This window comes from Malaya genurostris, chromosome 3 (assembly GCF_030247185.1).
Source record: "Malaya genurostris strain Urasoe2022 chromosome 3, Malgen_1.1, whole genome shotgun sequence".
In the NCBI taxonomy this organism is placed as follows: domain Eukaryota; kingdom Metazoa; phylum Arthropoda; class Insecta; order Diptera; family Culicidae; genus Malaya; species Malaya genurostris.
Genome location: NC_080572.1, coordinates 107780910 through 107805319, shown reverse-complemented (window position 1 = coordinate 107805319; position 24410 = coordinate 107780910). Strand labels below are relative to the sequence as shown.

Sequence of the window (24410 nt, the reverse complement as noted above, 5' to 3'; positions counted from 1 at the left end):
CGTTGTAGCTCAGGAACAGTTAAGTTTACAAAACAGGTGCCCAAGAAGTTTTTGGTGTTTTTTTTTTTCAAATTATTGGAAAGTTAATCAAAATCAGTAAATAAAATTACTAAATAATTGAACAATCAAACCTATCGACACTATTTTTATACAATCAACTCATTCCGTATTTTTAGTGTATAGTTTAGAGTATATATTTTTAGAATATTCATGCGATTTCTCTTTTGACACTTTTCGTACAACTTACTGTTTCTCAGTTACAACAATTAAAGAAAAAACACGTAAGTCTACTGCATGAATAACACGAACCACTTTGAGTAACGCAATGCAAACCAACCAATACATTGATTTATTGAATAAAAAATACCAAAAGATTGATCCTACTCAGTTTACCGAAGAAGCGATGTAGAAATCAAAGGGTGTAGCCGGGTTTTCATATAAAAACTGCCCCCAAACAGAACAAAAATTTATATACGCTGTTTGAAACGGTTTATATTGGAGATGATTTTCCTAAAATTTTAACCCTTTAATTGCCATATTGGTGGAGTTAGGGTGGTTCTTCTGATTTTCATTTTATTTAATTTTTTCAAAAACTTCTTTAACAAAAAAAAATTGAAAAAAATCATGAATATTTTAGTAATAATAGGGAACCTTTCTGATTTTTTTCAGAATTTTTCTAAATGTATTTCATGTGAAAAAAAAATGTTCAAAATTTTCGATTTTTTTTTAATTGCACTTAAAATTCTGGTACCACTCTAGATTTAACATCAAAAATAAATCCTTTATGAATACATTATGCTGTATTTTTTTCAGATTTAAAAAAAATGTGCACGAGTATAATACCAGAATTTGAAAAAATGAATCATTCGGAAAGCCATGCGTCTCCATCAAATTGTCATCATCCGATGGAGACGCTTGGTATTTAGTTCTAAGGTCATATATCACATGCCGTTAGAACTAAATACCATGCGTTTCAATATACAACTTGAGTTCAGGGCTTGAGTATTGACGTAATTAATAATGATAAAAGAATTTTATTCATTATGCTATTTACACACGCCGCACGCCTGGCTCTATTTACAAAGCAATGATGTAGGGAATGTATTAGTGAACATGTGTGCCAGTGGATGGTTGCAACTCATTTCTAACTTCAACATCTTGCGGGATAGTCTGTAGGTTTCGATGTTACCTATTATTAGTCCTAAGAAATACTATAGAGCAGATAAAAATCAAGTCAAAGCGCCTGGGTTAAAATTTTGGGAAAATCATCTCCAATATAAACCCTTTCAAACAGCGTATATAAATTTTTGTTCTGTTTGGGGGCAGTTTTTATATAAAAACCCGGCTACATCCTTTATAACATATGTATTAACTGCAATTTTTTTTACGTTTCATCTTCGTCTTTGTCTGCTTAGCAAATTAAATTAAATTAAATTGCTAAGTTGCACTAGTAGTCCTGTTCGAATTGTTATGTATTAGATAATCGCAAACGAAACGTAGAGAAAATTAAGACTGGTTACATACGCTAAGCTCAAAGTACGAAAACGCAGCACACAATATTTCTGACAACAAAAATGAATGAAAAACCAGGATAACGTGCTTTGACGAACCGAATAGAATCTTGATTATGTTGTTCTATGTAAAAAATGCAGAATACAATAGTTGCAAAACCTTATAATTAAACCTTCATCAAAGGAGTTAGGGTCCACTAGGAAATTGATAGTATCAATAATCTTTCTCCGGACAGGGCCAGCATAGAGGGCGTGTGAAATCCGGCGACAAAAAACTTAGCTAAGAATAGAACCACTGCGAGCCGATGCTTCCATGTCGTAAAAGATCGCAGAAGTTTCACTTTTCCTACATTAAAGTACCGAATTTTTTCAATGTTTCCTATCTGATTCCTCTAGACTAAACTATCACTGTCTTTCGAATCAATCTTCATCTAAATTCAATTATTCAAAAACTCTACCTTTATCGGAAGAAAAGGAGAAATATCTAACTTCTTCCAATTGAATTTATTACAACTGAGTATGTCTAGAATATAAAAGATTCCAGTTCCGCTCTACGGTGAGAATTTGAAAGCTTAAGAGGAGTCTTTGAACCACAATTACACAAAGGATCTGGATATGCATGTCAAAACTGTTTGAGCTTAGTAGTATATTTCGTATCGAGTTAGTGTTAGAATTTCACGATGGGTTTGATAGTATTATGGGTATAATACAAAACTGTTCATTTTTCTAAGGATTTAGAGATGATTGGGTAAGTAACCTACCACGGGTTGACGGTTCAAAGCATTGGGCACTGGCCTTACAAGCCAGTTGTTATTTTTTCGAGCCCCGACCTGGAAGGATTCATAGTGTAGGATCGTTGTACCAGCCATGCAATGAATCGGCTGCGAAGTCTGTTGAAATAGAAAGGCCAAATTCCACAAAAGGAACTTAATGTCAAGACTTTGCTTTCTATCAATTTCTTGAACACGAACCCCAACCCGCTAGTACCCGACCCGAGCCCGAAAAATTTTTTTCTTCCAAACCTGAATCCAACCCATCCCCGATAAAAAAAAAATCTTTACCCATATCCGACCCGAAAAAAAATGTCTGTATCTGAGCCTGTCAGGTCTTTATTTCGGATCCAATAACGGGTTTGAATACCCGAAACTCGACAAAATTTTTGAACCCGTTCGTAATGAATAAACCGTCACCAGTACCCGACCCCGACCCGTACCTGGGTTAATAATACTAATAATGTTTAGCTTTCAGGATCATGAACCGTATAAAATAAATATATGAATAAAAAAGCAATTGCATTTTGGTTGTACTGAATTGGAATAGCAGTTCAACGCTATGCACTGACAAGTAGAAGACGATACCTGATAGAAACTATCAAGTTCTGGATGCAAACTATAGACAGCTGACTTTTGAAGAAAGCAACAGGAAATCGATTACTCTTTCTAGTTTTTTTATGGGTATGTGTTATGTTACTGTTGATCGTGACCCACCGAGAAATAGCTATAAAAAATTGTTTACCCCAATCAGGATGCAACGACTGCACTTCTATTGACCGTGACACGCGATAATATCACCCTTCATTGCTTATCGCGGAAGGTTTAAACAATTTTTTTTCCCTACAAAGCATAAATCGAACAGTTATAAACGGTTCACGGGATTGATAGGTCGACCGGTCGTTGTTGATTTATGGTCGCAGCACGTGACGTAACTGAATCAACTGAAATAATAAAAAAAAATGGATGATAGTTTTGAGACACTCTGTGCCAGTGGTGAGCTAAAACGTTGTATCGCAAGTTTTGTCAACAAACAGGAACGTACTCCCGTCAAAGCAGTCGAAGAACTTGACGCCGAGAATGTGATATGTTTTGATTACATCAAAAGCCACGGTCAATCGAAGAATGTTATCGGAGACTCATTAAACACTGATTGTAGAAATCGAGAAAAGAATTGCTTGAGGAGCATTTCTGATATCGTGAAACTGTTGCCGTATGTGAAGAAATTTAAAAAGGTCGTATATGTAGGATAAAAAGTCACAAATGTACTAGATGATACAGAACCTTGAATACTATTTTATTGAAAAAGTTGAGTTCAGTTGATTTGAATTGAACCTTTCGACACGTTTAAGAGATCATGTACCTCCCTTGATATTATGGAGCAATGCGAAAGCATTATCGTTTTTGAACATATCCAGATATCCTGGGAATTTCATCTCAAGTGAAATAAAACAGTAATAATGTAAATCAAATCTTGCGCTTGCAGGAACCGGCTCTGATAGTAACCAAGTTCTACCTCGTATTGATATGAGTAACAAGTTAATAAATAGAGTAATTATAGCTCAGTCGGTGTTGAACAGTCGTTCGCACCGCACGCGTATAGCTCTTGGCTCCTGGAATTTTTTTCTGGCTACCTAGAGTTTCATTGATTCAAGGCTTCAGTCTTTTTCAAGGCTACCTGAATCACTAACTAAGTGACTAAGTGATACAAAGAGTGATATTAGAGTGACTAAGTGATACAAAGAGTGATATTAGAGTGACTAAGAAATTAATCAGCCTTTTTTAAGGCTAGCTAGGAGTCTAATCGAAGACTAATTTAGCCTAGTTAATTTAATTTAAAATTTCATTAATTTCAAAAATGCCTGCGTCCAACCGGAAAGGCAACAAGCCTAAGGCTAAAAATAATTCAATACGGAATAAATCACAATCCGTTATTCAACATTTTTCTAATAACATTCACGATCTTATAGAATCTGAATGTAAAAATAAAAGACAACGGACGGATTTCCCTTCCGTTGATCCTATGCCGTCTAACAATATTTACGAGATTCTTCCTGAATCCGATTGTAGCGACATAGAAGAAAATTCTTCAAAAATTCCCAAAATGGACGCTTGTCGTTCTGGGAAGAAACATCAATCTATGCCACCAGTGACGGTGATGATTTCCGACTTCAAAGCATTCCGTACTGAGCTTTCTACTTTTCTCCCGGAAGTAAAAGTCTCATTTCAAATCGGACGAAGAGGAGAATGTCGAGTCTTGGTGGATGGATTGGAAGATTACGAACGTCTTATTCGATATTTGTCCGAAAAACTTCATAAATTTTATTCATATGATATAAAATCAGACAGACCCTTCAAGGCTGTCTTGAAAGGATTATCAAATGATCAAAGTATTGATGAAATTAAAAATGAACTAAAAGAATTGCTTGGTTTTGCCCCTTCCCAAGTAATACTTATGAAAAAAAGAGCGAATGGTACTTCTAAACCACGCTCTGGAATTTCCCATGAACTTTACCTAATACACTTCAATCGAAGTGATGTAAACAATTTGAAAACTTTAGAAAAAGTTCGTTTCATTTCCCACATTAAAATTCATTGGGAACATTATAAACGGCATAATCGTATTGCAAACTTAACGCAATGTCGTCGTTGCCAAGGCTTCGGTCATGGAACCAAAAATTGTCATATGGATATACGGTGTTTGAATTGTGGTAAATCGCATTCGAAAGACGCTTGTCCAATGAATGAAACCACTGATAAATTTTCATGTTCAAATTGCAATGGAAATCATAAATCCAATTATTTGAAATGTCCTGTCAGGGAAAAAATTTTAAACGCTCGTTCGCTTAGACAACAAGTCAAATCAACGACCTTAAATTTACAGAACATACCTGAAAATTCTTCTAAGGCACCTGCCAATTCGTCTTCTAACGAAAACAATTTATTGACAGGTAGATCGACCTCGTCATCATCTTCTTCTAATGTCAGTTATGCTGGTATATTAGGTAGAAATCTATCTCCTATTTCTTCTAATGTAAATAATCAAAACACAGGACCGCCTTGCAGTTCTTCTTCTAACGAAAACAATTTATTAATAGGTAGACCGGCCAAATCATCTTCTTCTAATGGCAGTCTACCTACAAATATTCCTTCAATGCCATTCGCTTCTTTAAATGAAGTCGATTTAGGCGATATAACTGAAAATAAAATGATCTACCTACAAGATCAACTTTTTCAAATGATCATCCAAATGAATTCGACTTCATCACTTTTTGAAGCATTTCAAATCGGATGGAAATTTGCAAATAATATTATAATGAATTTAAAATTTAACAGTGATGTTAAATAATTATTTGAATATTTTAAATTGGAATGCTCGATCTTTGAAATCGAGTGAAGATGAATTTTATAATTTTCTCAAAGATCACAAAATTCATATTGCCATTGTGACAGAAACTTTTCTTAAACCAAATGTAAAATTGAAAAGTAATCCACATTATGTGGTTCATCGATTTGACAGGTTTACTGGAATTGGTGGTGGAGTTGCCATTTTTGTCCAACGGCAAATTAAACATCGAATTTTACCTTCTTTCAATACTAAAGTTATTGAAAGCTTGGGAATCGAAGTTGAAACCATTCATGGAATTTATTTCATCGCTGGAGCATATTTGCCATTCCAATGCACCGGCGAACAATTAAATTTCTTTAAAGGCGATTTGCAAAAACTTACAAGATATCGATCGAAATTTTTCGTAATAGGGGACTTAAATGCTAAGCATGTCCAGTGGAATTGTAGGCAAAATAACAGTAATGGTAAAATACTTCAGAATCAACTCTCAGCTGGTTACTTTACAGTTCTTCATCCCAGTAATCCTACTTGTTTCTCTTCCGTGAAAAACCCGTCTACAATTGATCTGGTTCTAACAGATCAAAGTCACATTTGTAGTGAACCGATTACTCATGCTGATTTTGACTCAGATCATCTTCCTGTAACATTCAGACTTTCCAACGAAGCTATAATTAATCCAATTAGTTCTATTTTCAACTATCATAGAGCAAATTGGTTGGATTACAGATCTCACATTGAAAATCATGTGGATCATGAAACTATTTTAGAAAATTCTGCGGATATCGACACAGCAATTGATAATTTGAATCATTATATTATCGAAGCTAGAAATCTTTCAGTTCCCAAAGCTCAAACTAAATTAAATTCTCCTATCATCGATGACAATCTTCAACTGCTCATTCGGTTGAAGAATGTTCGTCGACGACAATATCAACGTTCTCGTGATCCTGCTATGAAAAACATAGTTAAGGATTTACAAAAAGAAATTAAACATAGATTTACTCTTTTGCGAAATGAAAATTTCGCTAAAGAAGTTGAACAAATTAAACCATATTCTAAACCTTTCTGGAAACTTTCTAAGGTTCTTAAGAAACCTCAGAAACCTATTCCTGCTCTCAAGGAAGGAAATCAAATACTTCTTACAAATGGCGAAAAAGCTCAAAAACTTGCTCAGCAGTTCGAGAGTGTCCACAATTTTAATTTGAACGTTGTGAGTCCTATTGAAAATGAAGTCTCACTGAAATATGATCATATTTCAACTCAAGTGTTATCACACGATGACATTATTGAGACGAATTTTGATGAAATTAAATCAATTATTAGAAAACTTAAAAACATGAAGGCTCCTGGTAATGATGGAATTTTTAATATTCTTATTAAAAATCTTCCCGATGTTGCCTTGAGACTCCTGGTTAAAATTTTCAACAAGTGTTTTTCATTAGCTTACTTCCCAAAAAGATGGAAAAACGCTAAAGTAATTCCTATCCTAAAACCTGATAAAAACCCAGCAGAAACATCAAGTTATCGCCCAATTAGCTTACTTTCTTCTATCAGTAAACTTTTTGAAAAAATTATCTTGTTAAGAATGATGACTCATATAAATGAGAATTCAATTTTTTTACCAGAGCAGTTTGGATTTCGTCATGAACATTCAACTACTCATCAACTTGTCAGAGTAACGAACATGATAAAATCAAATAAATCTTCTGGGTTATCCACTGGAGTTGCGCTTCTAGACATAGAAAAAGCATTCGACAGTGTTTGGCACAAAGGTTTAATAGCAAAAATGTCTGATTTCCAGTTTCCTATTTATTTGATCAAAATGATTCAAAATTATTTAACTGATCGTACTCTTCAGGTTAGCTATCAGAATTGTAAATCTGAATTGCTACCCGTACGAGCCGGTGTTCCGCAGGGTTCGAGTGTAGCTCCAATCTTGTATAATATTTTCACTTCTGATCTTCCAAATCTACCCGTTGGTTGTCAGAAATCGCTATTCTGTGACGACACAAGTCTGTTAGCCACAGGTAGAAATCTAAGAGTGATCTGCAGTCGCCTACAAAGAAGTTTAAATATTTTCAGTGATTATCTGTCAAAATGGAAAATTAAACCAAATGCAGCAAAAACGCAATTAATTATCTTTCCTCACAAGCCAAGAGCTTCTTTTCTTAAACCAAACAATAATCACATTCTCAAATTGAATGGCTTGGAATTGACATGGTCTGATCAAGCTAAATACTTAGGTTTAACGTATGACAAAAAACTCACTTTCAAGGATCACATTGAAGGAATCCAGGCAAAGTGTAATAAATATATTAAATGTTTATATCCTCTTATAAACAGAAATTCTAAGCTCTGTCTAAAAAACAAATTGTTAATTTATAAACAAATTTTCAGACCAGCCATGCTTTATGCGGTACCAATTTGGTCAAGCTGTTGTTCCACCAGGAAGAAAACGCTTCAAAGGATTCAGAATAAAATTCTGAAAATGATTCTGAAGCGTCCTCCCTGGTTTAGTACAAATGAGTTACACAGACTCACAAATATAGAACCATTAGATGTAATGTCACATAATATTATAAGCAAATTCCGACAAAAATCGATGCAATCTTCAATTGAATCGATTCGCTCTCTGTATTAGTTAGTAAGTTAGTATATAAGTTCCTTTTCCCCATTACACAATACAAGTAGGTTTAGAATTTTCCCTACACAAAAATCTCAGAATTGCGGAAGCAAATGATGTCTTCATGGTAATAACCAAATCATATATATATATATATATATAACAGGGCTGAAAAGTCACCACTTGTGGCTGAACACCCAATTTAAATCTTAATAATTTAATTTTAACTCATATTCCAATAAATAGTTATAAAAAAAAAAAAAAAAAAAAAAAAGAGTAATTATAGCTTGAACGATGTTATTACCTTCAATTACGTGATTCATTAACCAGACAGCTTTCGTCATTCATATGTAACAGATGATCAAAGGTAGGGTAATAATCTTATTGTGACATTCTTCAGTTTACTGTTGATTGCAATGAGAAACTCACTATAATTTCCAGCTTGATCACCAGAAAATTGTGCATGTTTTATTGATGGCGTGTTTGGAACATAGCCCAACCGTAAACGACCACTGTCCCTGCAGGTAATATGTCGACCAAGTCCCCATTAAACGGGAAGCAGACACAATCCACTAAAGCAAATGCTTTTGAATGAAGGAAACAACAATCAATCTTGAAATATTTTTTCTTGATCAGCGTGCTAAACTGTCCTATGTAAAGTTACACATCGGTAGCAAAGTAAACTTATGGATTTGGTTACAATTTTAAATGAAACAATAATATTTTATACCTATTCGTGTGATTGCCTACTAAATTAAATAAATTAAATTTAATAAGCAGATTACTACTGTATCTAAGAAATACCACGAATGTTGTGATAAAATTAAAAATCGTTTTTTATTCCCTGACAGCCACTTGATCTTTGAACTTGATCAATTGCCCAATAGTAGCTTTCTAACAAGTTTGCTGAAATCGGTTAACAATCTTCGAGAAATTTGAACGAAGAGAAAATAAATGCGTTTTGTCGGTCACGTCATTTATGCCTTTATATCTCCGAAACCGGAAGTGACAGTCTATTGATCTTCAAACTTGATTCACAATCTAGTAGTAGATTTCAAATGAGCCTAAAGTTGTAGAAACTGGTTCAGCAATCTCGCAGAAAATTCAGAGGAAAAAATAGACGGGTGGGTAATGTCAGAGACATAACTGGATGTCGTGAATACGAAAACAACTGACACGTTCCTTAACACTTCCGGATATCAATTAGTTGATCAATTGTATGAATTATGCAAGCATTCCCCTTTTTTACATTTTTCGAAAAAAACAAAAAAGGCTTCACTTGATCTCGATTATTGTGAATTTCACGCAGCGAAAAGTGCAAAAATCTAATCAAACTGTTCTAGATTTGCACTAAACTAAGGATATTTACCTTCGACTTGCGAGCAAGAAATCCTAATAGTTCTTTAGAAATCTTTTAGAGCCATTAGAACGGCTGATTTTGTGTGATGCTCCCAACCGTTGTCATCTTTTCGTTGTTTTATCACCAATGCAAACGACTAGCAGCTGTGACGAAGTCGCTCTTGTCGGAAGCGAACCTAGCTTTGCAAACGATACACAATACATCTGCTCGCAGTGGCGATATAATCCAAACTGATCCAATTTTTGTTAGGAGGTTTCTTTTTACGAGATTTCGTTTGTAGGCTATAAAAATAGCCGCATACATAATTTTGATGTCGATTATTTCATTTCGGATTTGCATAATTCATCGAAAGAAACTATCAGGATGCTGTACGGGATTCATTCCTGCCGTTCAGAAGGACCAAATTGTGGAACTCACTACGATATTAAGCACTGTTCGGAACATTTTTTTCGAACAATTTTTGTTTTTTTTTATATCGTTTATTTATACCCGGCTTTAACCAAGTTGCGGTCGTTCGCCGGGTTTGTATCGTTTAAGGGGGTTTTGGGAGGTAAGGGGGGGGGGGGGGGGGAGTCGTTCGAACAATTTGTTGTACAGCAGCAGATATTTTGTTCTCTTCCTCAGAACGCGTTCTGATTGGCTGGTGTTGACATGGGTCAAATGAGACAGGTTTTTGAATAGTGTACTATTGAAATACTTCAATGCTGTTGCTATACACGTTTAAGTTGAAAAATTTCAATTCTGTTGGTAGTTAGATTATATAAATCCTTTCACAGATCACTGAGTTATGAGCTTTCAAAATACGAGAAAGGCAAACGCGCCTTATAAATTATCGTCGTTGATACTCGTTTATACCAAACATTTCAAAAAAGTTGAATTTTGAATTATTTGAGATTATGTCACACAACTGAAAATTTTATCATAAAATTGTGACCAGTAAAGTAAGTCGTATTCACGACAAAAATAAATGCGTTTTGTCAAAACACATTTATTTTTATTAGATATAATTTATCTGCGGAACCAAAAGTGACAGCCGCTTGATCTTTGAACTTGATTTACAACCTAAAAGTAGCTTTCAAATGAACACAAATCAATTCTCAAAATCGGTTCTGTCGTCTCTGTGAAAATTGAGTGGAGAGAAAAAATGTGTTTTGACGGTAACGTCACTCATTCCAATATAGCTCCGGAACCGGAAGAGACGAGCCAAATGATCTTTGAACTTGAATGACCTCTCAGGAGTAGTTTTTAAACGAGCCTTAGCTAGTTGAAATCGGTTCAGCCTTCTTCGAGAAAATTGCAACAGGTCGATTAACTTTCTATAGAGAAAGGCAAAACTTAAGTTTTTTAAGAAATATATGGATAAAAACCGATGAAATTTGTTGCGAGGTGCAGTTTTTGATTGACCATGTTTTGCTACTTAACGCGGCATATTGGTGACGAATCACAAAAAAAATATTTCAAATAAATTGAAATACGATCAAACTGATTTTTTTACAATAATTTTATGTTATTTCGCATGAAAACTCATTTAGGAGCCTAAAAATACATTAACGAGCATATAAATACATAGTGTTACGACATTCTTCGCAAGCTATGTTCTACAATATATTCGCCGAGAACCGATTTTTATACAAAAAAATATATGGAAATAATATTCACATTCAATTATTTTAAAGATGCTAGGCTTAACACAAAAATATCTGAAAACCAATGTAGATATTAAAACAAAAATACGAAGCTGAATTAATACGATGGTATAAGTTTCAAATAGATTGATGTTATATGATGACAGATAAAACTAGAAAATGATGATAAATAAAACTGTTGAATTATGGTGTTTAAATGACTATTTTTCAGCCAAAACATGACATTTTGCAGAAGTTTGTAAATTGTTTTAGCTGTACCTACTTCGTTTTTCAATTCACACTAATCAAATTTGCATCAAATGTGGACTTTAAGTTTGGGTTAAAAATAAAATTATAAAAAAATGTTTTTAATAATATTACTAAGGGATTCAACAAAACACATTAAAATCTTGAATAAGAACAAAAAAAATTGTTTCGGCATACACTAGCATGACCTTTTCGATTTTTACAGTTTGTTTTGCTTTCTCGCTCTAAATGACTGTTTAAAATTTTAAATACACTTCACCCTGTTGTTCCGGAACCGGAAGTCAGATCTGAACAAAATTCAAAAGTAGTCTGAATTTGTAAAAACCGATTTCTGGTACTTCCGGAACTGGAAGCTGGGAACCCATACAGCTGAAAGTGATTCGCTTGGCCAGCAGTTAGCATAACCTTTAAACTGAAAAAAGCTTGGGCCAAATTAAGAAGAATTTTTATGCTTTTTCTCTATATGACAGGTTACACTACTCTGTATTTCCGGAACCGGAACTCGGATCTGGATAAAATTCTACATCAACTTATGGAAACATAATACTTTTCATTTAAACTTGAGTTTGTGAAAATCGGTTCAGCCGTTTCTGAGAAATTGGAGTGATTTCCGGTTTGGAGCCTACCAGCACTTTTCTGGTACTTCCGGAACCAGAAACGATGATCCGGCATACCCAAAACCAACGTATTTAGTCAACAACTAACCATACCTGCCTAATTGAAGAATTATACGGCTATTTGAATATATTTGGCTCGATTTTTACGTGGTATGTATAAAAATACATCCCTTACATATGCATACATTTTTATACTTATCAGCCTGTAAATCTGGAACCGGAAATCGTATCCGGATAAAATTCGGTAGGGTTATATGGAATCATAAGACCTTTCAAAATTCAACTTGTGAAAATTGGGTGAACTGTCTCTGAGAAAATCTAGTCCACCTTTCTAATTTATTTTGCACATTGATGGAAGTCGGATCCAGATGAAATTCAATAGCAACTATAGGCTGCTATGAGACTATTTTTTTATTTGAATCTGAGCTGAAAAAAAGCGGTAAAGCGGTCTCTGAGAAAAATCGAGTTTACGTTTTGTTTCAATTTTGACACACATTTTACTTTGTTACTCCTGAAGTGATGCTTCTCCTGAGCTGAGCTGAGCCGAAGTAAATCGCCCGTAGTTGCACTTCGTGATTGACCGAATGAATGTACAATGAACCAAGAAAAAGAAGCTTGGGAGTAGCGAATCATTTTCACTGTAAATACCCACTCACTCCTAACTTTTCATTAAATTATCAATAACGATGCCGGCTACGACCAAAGGCTGTGCTACTGAAGAAAAGGAAGGAATGTTAGTCCGATACTAGTTGTTTCTAGAGACCGCAGGTACCACTGTATCTCCATGAGCATCACGGGATAGAAGATGTGTTAGTAGGGAGGGAAAAAGATCCGGATATGTTTTTGGTAAACAATATGATCTCAACAAAAGGTGATTTTCGATACTCAGGAGAAATATAATAAGGCATTATAAGTCAGAAAAATATTAAATATCTCTAAGAAACGATCTCACCTCAGTATCCTTTTTCTCCTAATCGCATTGCTGTTAACAACACGAGATGCCAACTCCTCGTCTCTCTCGGTCCACAGTGATGCTTCTCCATACAAAAATTGGCAAAAACTTTCAATATGTTGATAAACGTCTGCTAGATGAGTTTTTGATAATATATGACAGTGACAGTCCTTCACTACATATTTAAAACTCTTTTCGCAAAACATCAACATTGCGCCATATATTTTGTATGGGAGCATGAAAAGAAATTTACATTTAAATTTTTGTGGAAGGATTTAAATAAGTTTACATACATTACTGTTTTTGAAAAGATGTGGAGAGCTTATTTCTCATTCAAAAATTTTATACTTTAAACTGTGATCCCTCAGTTATCGGAGAATTAAAAAAAGTATAGTGCAGGAAAACATTTTTTTTGTGTTTCTGCCAACTTGGCATCACTGTGCGGTCGTTCAAACCAAATAAAATTCAATATCAGGCCATGGGACCAAGAGGCCTTTCATTTGAATGTATGTAAATAATTCGGTCCAGACATCTTCCAGAAAATGGAGTGTACCTTTTTGTTACATACACACATCCATACACACACACAGACACGTACTCGACGAACTGAGTCGAATGGTATATGACACTTGTTCCTCCGGGCCTCGGTTCAAAAGTCGATTTTCAAAGTGATAACATATCCTTTCTATATGAGTAAGACAAAATTGTAAAGACTTTTAGTTTTAATTTTTCGGTAGACATTCTTATTTTTGAAAAAGTCTACAACTTTTTTTTCCAGTGTATATTTTTTAACGTACACTCAAAGAAAAAAAAAACGTTAACATTATGTGAAAAAGCACGTAGATTCCAAAAATGGCTTTGTCATCGGAGTTTATGTGATCTTCTTAACAAACAGCGGATCAAGATTGAACATGAAATGAACCATATGTCAGAATTATTGCTGTTGTCACATATATTTTATGTGTCACGCACTTACTTGAATTCATTTTGTCATGTTCATTTTGTGCTCGCAATATGGCGTCAGTTGAAAAACCTTGAGCAAACAACATAGGCCAAATCCCTTTTGACCCTTCTAAGGTATTTATCACAGTGATTTTAGGGTGAATAAAATACGAAACTGAAACACAATTCAATTTTGTTTTTTTCTACAGCGGAGTTCAAAAGGCAAAACCTCTAGCTTGTGTTCCAGCACATCAATCACATCTTGAACTTGAAAGTGTGCATTCCTTAAAGGGAACAATGTTTGCTTCAGTTTAGCTGCTTCGGAGAAAGGATTTAGAACAATACATTCTGTATTGATATTTTTCACCAGTGATTCAACAGAAACGAATTTAAAAGTAAAATTTTCAGAATATCTGCGTGCGAACAAAATTTATCGCAATGTTATGTCCAACAGACTATGTAATCTATTAGTTTTTAGTACCAATATACATTATTAAGATTCAATATAGAACTTTATAGTAACAATTACATAAAAATAATATGACTATTAAGGAAAATTCTGGAAAAAAGTAAGATAAAATAAATTTTACAGCACAATTCAAATTAACTTTGTATTAATTTCACAAAAGTATGCTATAGAATCTACGAAAAAAGTTACGTAGATATTACGTGATACAAATGTGGACTAAGAGTTCATGAGTTCATTCTGTGCTATCTATAATTCACATAAGTATTACAAGAAAAGTTCTATGGATAAAAATCACATACGTTTTCACGTAGCATTGAAGTGAGGATTTTTTTGAGTGAACACAGTCGATTTTCTACAACTTTTCCTCTGACACCATTTTTGTACAATTCTCGGTTAATTTTTCAAAAGGTCGTATAAGAAAGTGACAGTTTCTCTTTGTTTACTTTCTCTTCTATTAATTACCAAGCGGTTTCCACGTTTATCACTCAACTCTTTGCATGAAATGAAAAACTTTCGACTTTCAAATAGAATAATGATATCAAAGAAAATCTTTTTAATCACATCACAATAATCGAAAGAGAGAGTGATTAAAAAGAAACTGTCACTTGCTTATACGCACTAATGAAAAATCAACCGAGAATTTACAGTTTCCGAATTAACACAGTTGAAGAGAGTGCGTGCAAAAATACATCCGCCGTTTTATAACAATTTTTCAGTCGAATTGGTCTCTCTATCCATGCGAAACAAATGATTTGCCATTCTGAAAACATGTGAAAAACTTAATTCAAGTTGAAGAAAGTCAATCCTGATTTGGGCACCTTGTCTGCTGCTAATTTATGGAATTGCTCATAAGTCATTTTTGCAATCAGCACAACTACCCCACGGACGGCATGACAGAGCAGTGATAAGCTAAGCTTCTCTCTGAATTTATTCCATCCCGCTGTAGCTCTGTGAATAAGTTCAGATTCAGTTTAGCAGCCCAGTTCCGCTGTGGTTTGCGAAGTCAGTCTAGTTGCTCATTAGACTCACCATTTTTCAAGAACTAAGCTATGTGGATATATTAGTGCTAAACGAACAGTGTTTGAAACGCATTAGAACCATAATGGAATATCGAGAAAATTATTAATTATTCGTTTTTAGGTTTACTAGAGTTCTACCACGATGTGTTCCGAAAGCGAAGTTCTTGAAACTCTTAAGAGTGTAACAAGCACAGTGAGAAATGTTCTTCCGTCAATTAATAAATTCAAACAAGTGAGTTTTTGATAAGTTTCGGTACAGTGTGTTCTCAAATGAAGTATTATTTCAGAATTTCAAAATAAAAAAAATAACAATAGTTGCTAACCAAAACAGCAGTGCTCATTAGATAAACTCGAATGCGGAACGTGATTTAACCCCCACCGCAGCACATAAGCGGGGGCTTACGATAAGAGAAAACTTTAACTTCCTGTGTCTTAAATTGGTGAAATTCTTTTTATTTTCAATTTACGAACAAAAATGAACAATCGTATCCAATTGGTTTCAATCCCACATAAACCTTCAAGGTGTGCCGAAAGTAGTCACTTGCTAATAGGTCCTACCCATCCGTAGCATATTCACACCCTTACTAATGGTTAGCACCAACATGTCACGCTGGTGACAACACAAAATTTATTATCAAGGCTCTCTGGATGGGAACGACTCTCAGTGCGAAGTCAATACGCAGACGATGCATATGAAAACTGGTGCGTTTCGCAGGGGAATATGGCGCACCTGTATTACTCGATCCAATCGCACTTCTAGGTATATGGTTTATTTAAAAATTTTATAAACTCAACAAAAAAAATCATTTCGGTTCCATCAAACTCAACTAATTTTATAATGGCAAATAACGTTCGATAACATTTCTTCATTCTAAGGTTCAAGAAGGCATAAATAGAAATTTCACTGGACATTGAAAGAATGGGCTCACTTAGAATTAATTGCGAAGTCTGCCGAAAATGAAAGTCAAGTTCTACGTCGTTAGGATGAACTCCAGAAAGTTTCATTTCGGAACGTTCACATAACAAATAGAAATTAGGGAGACTTTTCAGTGTGCTAGGGTTATTGTACCAATAGTCATCTCATTAATAGAGTTACCACATTATTTTGCCGTTCAATCGACTTTCATTCAACGAATTGTGATAGAATCGGACACAATATCTTTGCTTCGGATCTAAGAAGCAATACCGCAAAAAATGCACCTTTTCATATTCCTTACAATGTTTTTCATAATTAACAACTTGGGACTATAATTTTTTACTTTATTCTACTGACACTGCTCTGAAGGCTGAATCGATTATATAGATATTCGGCAGATTTCCAGACAAAATTCCTATCAATAGATCATAATATTTTCGATCTAATTTTTAGTTCAATTTCCTTGAATAACTCAGACAAAATACTTAAAATACAAAGAAAGTCATCTAGAGCGTTCTTAACCCTAGAATTGCCTCATTATGTGCTGTCTTCAAGTTATTCAAAATAATTGTTCTCGACTTCGTAATTCATAAGTGCAACGTCTATGTATCTGAAAACCAACACGGATTTATGCGTAAATGGTTAATATCAACGAGCCTACCCACATAACCTTAACTAGATATGGTTTGGATTCTACATGGAATAGTTTATCACGCTAATCAAATGGTACTTCTACAAGTGAATAGTACGTCTACAGGTTGACGCTTTCTACACGGATTTCTTGGCAGCATTCGATAAAATAAACTATCAAATAAAAATAGCTAAACTCGACACACATGGTGGTCGGTGTAAATAAGGAACTACAAAACAGCTCCGTTTGTCATTAGCTCTGGCGTATCTCAAGGTAGTCATTTAGGATCGTTTATATGTTTACTCTACCTCAATGAAATGGCTTGCTGATGATTTCAAACTATACAATATCATCTGATACACGAACAAGAAAAAGCAAGTTCAATTGGACACAATCGTGAAATCGGGTCACAGCAACAGATTTGTATTAAATGACTCTATATTCTCCGTTACACTATAACCTCAATTTACGAGAACCTGATTTATGCAAATTTAATTTACGCTACTTTTTTACGCATTTTATTTGAAATAACGTGTTTTGCCTTTCTCATATAACAAGGCTGTGCAATCGCTGTGAAAACCGACTTTTCAACCGAGGTCCGGAGGGCAGAGTGTCATATAACATTCGACTCAGTTCGTCGAGAACACAAAATGTCTGTGTGTATGTGTATGTGTGTGTATGAATTTCACTGCATATATGTGTGTATATGACAAAAAATATCACTCGATTTTCTCAGAGATGTCTTAACCGATTTTCACAAACTGGTGAAAGGTCTTATGGTCCCATAGACTGCTATTAAATTTTATCCCGATCCGATTTCTGGGTGATATACGCCAAAAAAAGGAAACAATAATCACACACATGTCTCAGAGATAGCTAAACCGATTTTCACAAATTCTTGATTGAAATTTCTTATGACCCCGTACAATTTTAATAAATTTCATTTGGATCCGACTTCCGGTTCCGAATGACAAGGAAATTTGTGCAAATTTATGAAAAAAAAAAGCGCGTTCAATTTTTTCGGAAATTTCTTTAACGATTTTTACAAACTAAGAAGCAAATGAAAGGTCTTGAAATTCGTTTAATAGTCTCCGAAACGCTTATCCAGATCCGACTTCCGACTCCGATATTACAGTACTATCAGTGAAAATTTTCAATTCCATTAATATTTTTTCATAAGCGATGGCGAAACGAGATGCACATTTTTATAAAACTAACTGAAAAATTCATCTAGTTGGCAGATCTAGTTAGTAAGTGAAAATATAAAACAACTTTGGGACCACTAGGCCGAAATGTGCAGAGATACCAGTGGTAACCTTCTCACGAACGAACGTGAGGTGATCGACAGGTGGAAGCAGTACTATGACGAGCATCTGAATGGCGAAGCACAAGATACAAAGAACGACACAGGAATCAATCTGGGTGCACAGTCAGCCGACGACAGATTCCCAGCACCTGATCTGACGGAGATAAGTGAGGAGATCGGCAAGCTGAGGAACAACAAAGCCGCGGGCAATGACCAGTTACCAGGCGAGCTGCTCAAACATGGAGGAGAGGCACTGGCTAGAGCGCTGCACTGGATGATTTCTAGGATTTGGGAGCAGGAGATTCTACCGCAGGAATGGATGGATGGAGTGGTATGTCCCGTCTACAAAAAGGGCGATAAGCTAGATTGTTGCAATTACCGCGCAATCACATTGCTGAACGCCGCCTACAAGGTACTCTCCAAAATCCTTTGCCGTCGTATATCACCAATAGCTAAGGAATTCGTAGGGCCGTACCAAGCGGGATTTACTGGATCCACTACGGATCACATATTCGCGATAAGACAAGTACTCCAGAAATGTCGTGAATACAACGTACCCACGCATCACCTATTCATTGACTTCAAAGCGGCATATGACACAATCGATCGAGAACAGCTATGGCAGATAATGCACGAATACGGTTTCCCGGATAAACTGACGTGATTGGTCAAAGCAACGATGGATAGAGTGATGTGCTACGTCCGAGTATCTGGGACGCTCTCGAGTCCCTTCGAATCTCGGAGAGGGTTACGTCAAGGTGATGGACTTTCTTGTATCTTGTTCAATATTGCCCTGGAAGGTGTGATTAGAAGAGCGAGGATCGACACGAGTGGCACGATCTTCCGAAAGTCCGTACAACTTTTTGGCTTCGCTGACGATATTGATATTGTGACACGTAACCTTGAGAAGATGACGGAAACCTACATCGGACTGAAAGCTGAAGCTAGGCGTATCTGACTGGCCATAAATGCGTCGAAAACAAAATACATGAGAGGAAGAGGCTCTAGAGAAGAAACACTACGCCTCCCACCACGAATATTGATAGACGGTGACGATATCGAGATGGTTGACGAGTTTGTGTATTTGGGCTCACTGGTAACTGCCGACAATGACACCAGCAGAGAAATACAGAGACGTATTTTGGCAGGGAATCGTGCGTATTTTGGACTCAGAAAAACCCACGAGACCTGGACTATGTTGGCAGAGGACCAACGCGCCCTCAGTGTTTTCGAAAGAAAGGTACTGAGGACCATCTATGGCGGAGTGCAGATGGAAGACGGAACGTGGAGACGGCGTATGAATCAGTGAAAATGGTTCTTGAATCTAATCCGACTGATACAAGAAGAAGAGGAGCGCAGCGAGCAAGGTGGATCGATCAAGTGGAGGGTGATCTCAGAAGCATCCGTGCCTTGAGTGGCTGGCGACGAGCAGCCATGGACCGAGTTATGTGGAGACGTATGCTTGATACAGCAAAGGACACCCCAGGCCTATAGCTGTTAGGTAAGGTAAGGTTGGGACCACTAGTGCCCGGTTTCCGCTTCATGAAGCACCGATAATAGTGAAGAAAAGCTTCATAAACGGAACTCACTTCGATTTCTCAGCAACGGTTAAACCGAATCATGATTCACAAATCATGATTCGAATTAAGGCTTTCATTATCTTAAAAGATTCGGTGCACTTTCATCCAGATCCGACTTCCGGTTCCGAAACTATAGGGCGATGAGTGTCAAAACATTCAAATCGTCATTCAAAATGACGATGCAAAACTAGTACGCGTCGGTACGTGCAGTACGGAAAAAGAAAACCACCACCGGTTTTACTCCGTTCGCAGCGTACTTTGTTCAATTTCGTATAGCGTGCAGGGTTGCCAAATTTAATTCTATATTTTTCAGGTGTATGTAAATTGAAATTATGTTAATTTGTAAATCTTTTATTCAATTTGTACCTACTTGTTAGTATTATCACAAAATCATCATAACGATATTTTTCTAGTGAAGTACACTTATTGCCTTTCTTATATAGGAACGTTATGCAATCACTTGAAATATTGAGTAGTGAAAATTGGCCCGGAGCGCTAAGTGTTCTATACCATTCGACACAGTTCATCGAGCTGAGCAATGTCTGTGTGTGGATGTATGTGAATGAGTCTCATATCATAAAATAAACAATCTCATAGTCACATAAGTTGCTATTGAATTTGATCATGCTTTCGTAGGGTAAAGTGTGTTTAAAATTGCACAGCGACGAAAAAAAATGTTTGAAAAAATAAAATTCTAGATTTGGTTACTAAACGAACCGACTTCGGCTATACTGGTTTCCAGTTTCCGGTTCTAGAAGTACCGGGAATTGTGGTCAAAAAATCTAAAATGAGACTCACTCAATTTTATCAGAGATGATAGCATAATGAAAGATAGTCAATTCATATTACGACCACTATCAGCAGTAGTGGTAGTAGATATATTAAGGAATGAGTAATTGTTCGGACCTTGTGTCGGTTTTCCTTTAACAACTTTTTCTACAAATGTCGAATTGTTTTGCGGTCTTCGGAAATTTTCTTTCTCGTTAAATTTCCTACGAAAATTACACATGCACTGCTTTTTAGAGTGTATAGGTTGATCTCCAGCCGATATTGTTTGTAAAAATTCAATTTCCTCATGCTAAATTCCATACAAATATTAAACCTCGGGCGCAACAATATAGTTTCTTCGATCTAGCTAAAATTTTACATAATTCTTATGTGACCCAGAAGGAACACGAAAAGTTTGGTGGAGCGAGAAAATAAACCTTTTCATCCTTTTCCCGTACAACCTTGTCCCACTCTAATGCAGCTCCATGACTACGAACAGCATTGACAAAATAATTCATAAGCTGCTAATTTCTCGTTTAGAACTTTATACAAGTTTTCACTTAAGCTACTACCGAGAACATACCTGAAATAGCTATGAATAGTCAACTAAACAATATGTAGTTCTTCCTGTGGCACTATGTAGGCAAAAGCAAAGCCTTGGTATTACATTCCTTTTTGTGCAGTGTGACATTCTTTTCCAACAGACCTCGCAGTCAATTTATAGCATTGCTGCAATCTTATTGACACTAAGCATCTTTCCAGGTCTGAGCTCAAACATTGGATAACTGGCTTGTAAGATGAGTGCCTTATGCATCGATCCGGCAACCCGGCACAGTGTAGTCCTAATATTCAAAGTAGTTCTTGGATCTTGCAATATCTCTTGGATGCTTTTGCGTATGGACGTTGTTTGTTTTTTTTAATATTAGTTCCACTAAAATCGAATGAAAAGCGAAAAATCTTGTTTTACTTGAAAAAACTAAAATAACGCGATATTTTATTTTATTTACGCACTCCCGACTTTGTGCGTAGATTGAGATAACCTAGGAGTTATTCTTGATGACGAACTTGATTGCAAGAATAGCAACGATTAGGTAATTCCGAACTCTAAGGCATCATATTCCGGATTACCAAAAATTTTAATAATGTGAACTGCCTCAAAACGCTCATATTTAAACGGCATTCAATTAAATTCGATCATAACCAGTACAGGCACCGTAAGACTGTTCCTTTTGTCGTTTGCTCAAGAATGTCTCAAGTCTCTCACAGAAAAGACGTGAACTGTGTATATTTTCGTTGAGATCAAGCCTTTAGATGGCCCAATACCATATTTCATGACAATCTATCCACTAGTGTTTGAATAACGACTGATCGTGTCAGACAAGTTCTAGCTTTCATCAAGCTATGGAAAAAGACGAGTTTCGTGCCCGCATAAAACAGCAACGATGAATTTGAATGATTTGTGGTACGGATTGGTCCACCACCCCCGTATTCTCCAGATCTGGCCCACAGTTCGCTTTCATATCTCATCCAAGTCAGTGGATAAAACAAAACCGCTTACGTTCGGGACGGAAGAAACCAAGTACAGTATTGTGTAGTGAACAACAGAACGATCTCGAAATGAGTGAACCAAACAAACAAAAGCTACCGCCGCTACGAAAGAATACAATTATTGTTGACTTCAGGCAATGCAAAATTCGACCTTCGATACGAGAACTTGAAGGTTTGCTTAAGGAGCAAATGCATCTTGACATTAAACGTGTGCATTTAATTCAATGCAATAAGACCAATAATGTTGTTTATATCCAGTTCTATAAAGAGTTGGATGCAATTCAATTCGCTAAAGACAATAATAATGTGCACTATGTGGAGCATGAACATATCAAGTACGACATTCCAGTATATATGGCAGATAGTGCTATAGAAGTGCGTGTGCATGATCTTCCCTCAAGCGTCATCGATCCTTATATTCGCAAAACTATGCCCCAATACGGAGAGATTCTCTCTATCGTAAAAGAAAAATTGAAGAACTTTTCCCCGGTATTCTAAATGGCGTAAGTTTGTAACGCATGCGCTTGAAGAGGCCCAGAGACGGCATTTCACTAGAGTGATACACCAGGGCGTAGATTTCAATTAGTGCGTGCTTGTGTTGAAAAAAGCTGGTGCGAGAGAATAACATTCTCTTCGCACGAATCGCTCTCACGTGCTCTCGCCTAAATACACCCAAGTGATCACTGGCGCGTGATAGTGAGCAAACACTTCTGTGAACTTCAATTAATAGAGAGTAGATCTGGCCTTGCTATGAAAAATTTGCAATGAAAATCGAAAATGTAATGATAAATTGTTTTATTTATCTGATTTTACGTGCCCCACGCTTCTTCTACGCAAACCATACACCAGAGTGCTCACCGGTGTGTACACCTCTTTGAAAGTATCTGCATCCACCTCAGAGAATTTATTAGCTCTGCTCTAGCACTTTGGTGCGATTCAGTGGGGAGGTAAAAGGAGAGAAACAAACGCACTCATGATGCGTGCACACTTTATGCTTATGACAGACATGTGATATCGAAATCACTGTACACCGTGAAATCACATGTCTGTCACCCTAAATCACGGTGGTATCACGCGAGCATCATGATACAACGGTGGTTTCCATACTACGGTCATTTATCGTTGTACTGTGCAAAATCACATCACTGTTTACTGCTACCAGCGCCAATGGCGATCGATGGTGAACTCATGAAACAATATTTCCTTCTTCTGAGTATCAAATAATAAACAACTTTCGTTTATTTTGAAAATAAAAACCTTGGTAAAATGCCAACAAGCAGCATAAAACCTATTGAAAAATCCAACCAACTCTTTTGCGATCGCAGCGCTGCCCGAGTGGCGAGCTTTGAACTAAGCGATGGTGATAATTTTCAGATTTTTCTAGGAGATTCGAACAAAATGCAGGGTTTTTATTATTTTTTCTTATGAATCGAATACTAACATACAAAAACGTGTAAAAAATTGGTAAAAAAATCGATCATTAATGATTCAGTAACTTTCCGTGGTATGTGTGATTGATATTTATGCAGAAATCGTAACATGAAATACCACAATTCGAAGAAGTGAGGTTGGGCACTGTTTTCATATTTGGGATATTCTTTATTTTTTGGGTTGGATTTTGAGATTAATTGATAAATTATGATCAAAAGTTTTATGACTAGTCTATTTACTTATGTTTTATCATCTAAATCAAATCTGTATGTGAACTGAAAATTTCAAATTTCATCCTAGATTGTCAAGAGTATAGGACAATTTGAAGTCATATGTTTGATGACAACACATGAATAATCGTTTTTCTTACCCATATTTGTAAGGTTTTGCCATCTGCATTCTTTCAAACTGAAGTAAATTGAAAAATTCGTCAAAAATTTCTCTAAATACATGGGATATGTCAAAACAATCACCATAACGCTATCTCGTGGTGACCTCGCTGATTGGATTGTTCAATATACTTTGTAGCATATTTTCAAAAAGCAGTCTAACCAAGAATTATTCATAAATTTGGTGAACTTTTGAAATACAAATAAGGAAAACAATTTATTGACATTTGTACAGAAAATCAGCACTATTGAGTAATTAATTTCTATTCAATAGCAAGTAAATTTATTGTTGAAATGGAATTAAAAACATAATGATTCATATTTTTATTTCACATGT

The 24410-nt window shown here is 35.8% G+C and overlaps 1 protein-coding gene across 6 annotated transcripts in view; it reads left to right on the top strand.

Annotated features, from left to right (window-relative positions):
• Positions 1-24410, top strand: part of LOC131439072 (calpain-A-like) — an 83477-nt gene that overhangs the window by 23085 nt on the left and 35982 nt on the right. Inside the window, exon 1 of one of the 6 annotated variants that reach the window (XM_058609620.1) lies at positions 15454-15736. The exons of the other annotated variants lie outside the window; for them this stretch is intronic. Within the exon in view, the coding sequence (XP_058465603.1) occupies positions 15647-15736 (90 nt within the window). The 5' untranslated portion in view covers positions 15454-15646. Of the gene's footprint in view, positions 1-15453; positions 15737-24410 lie in introns of those variants that run through there. 6 annotated transcript variants of the gene reach the window in all.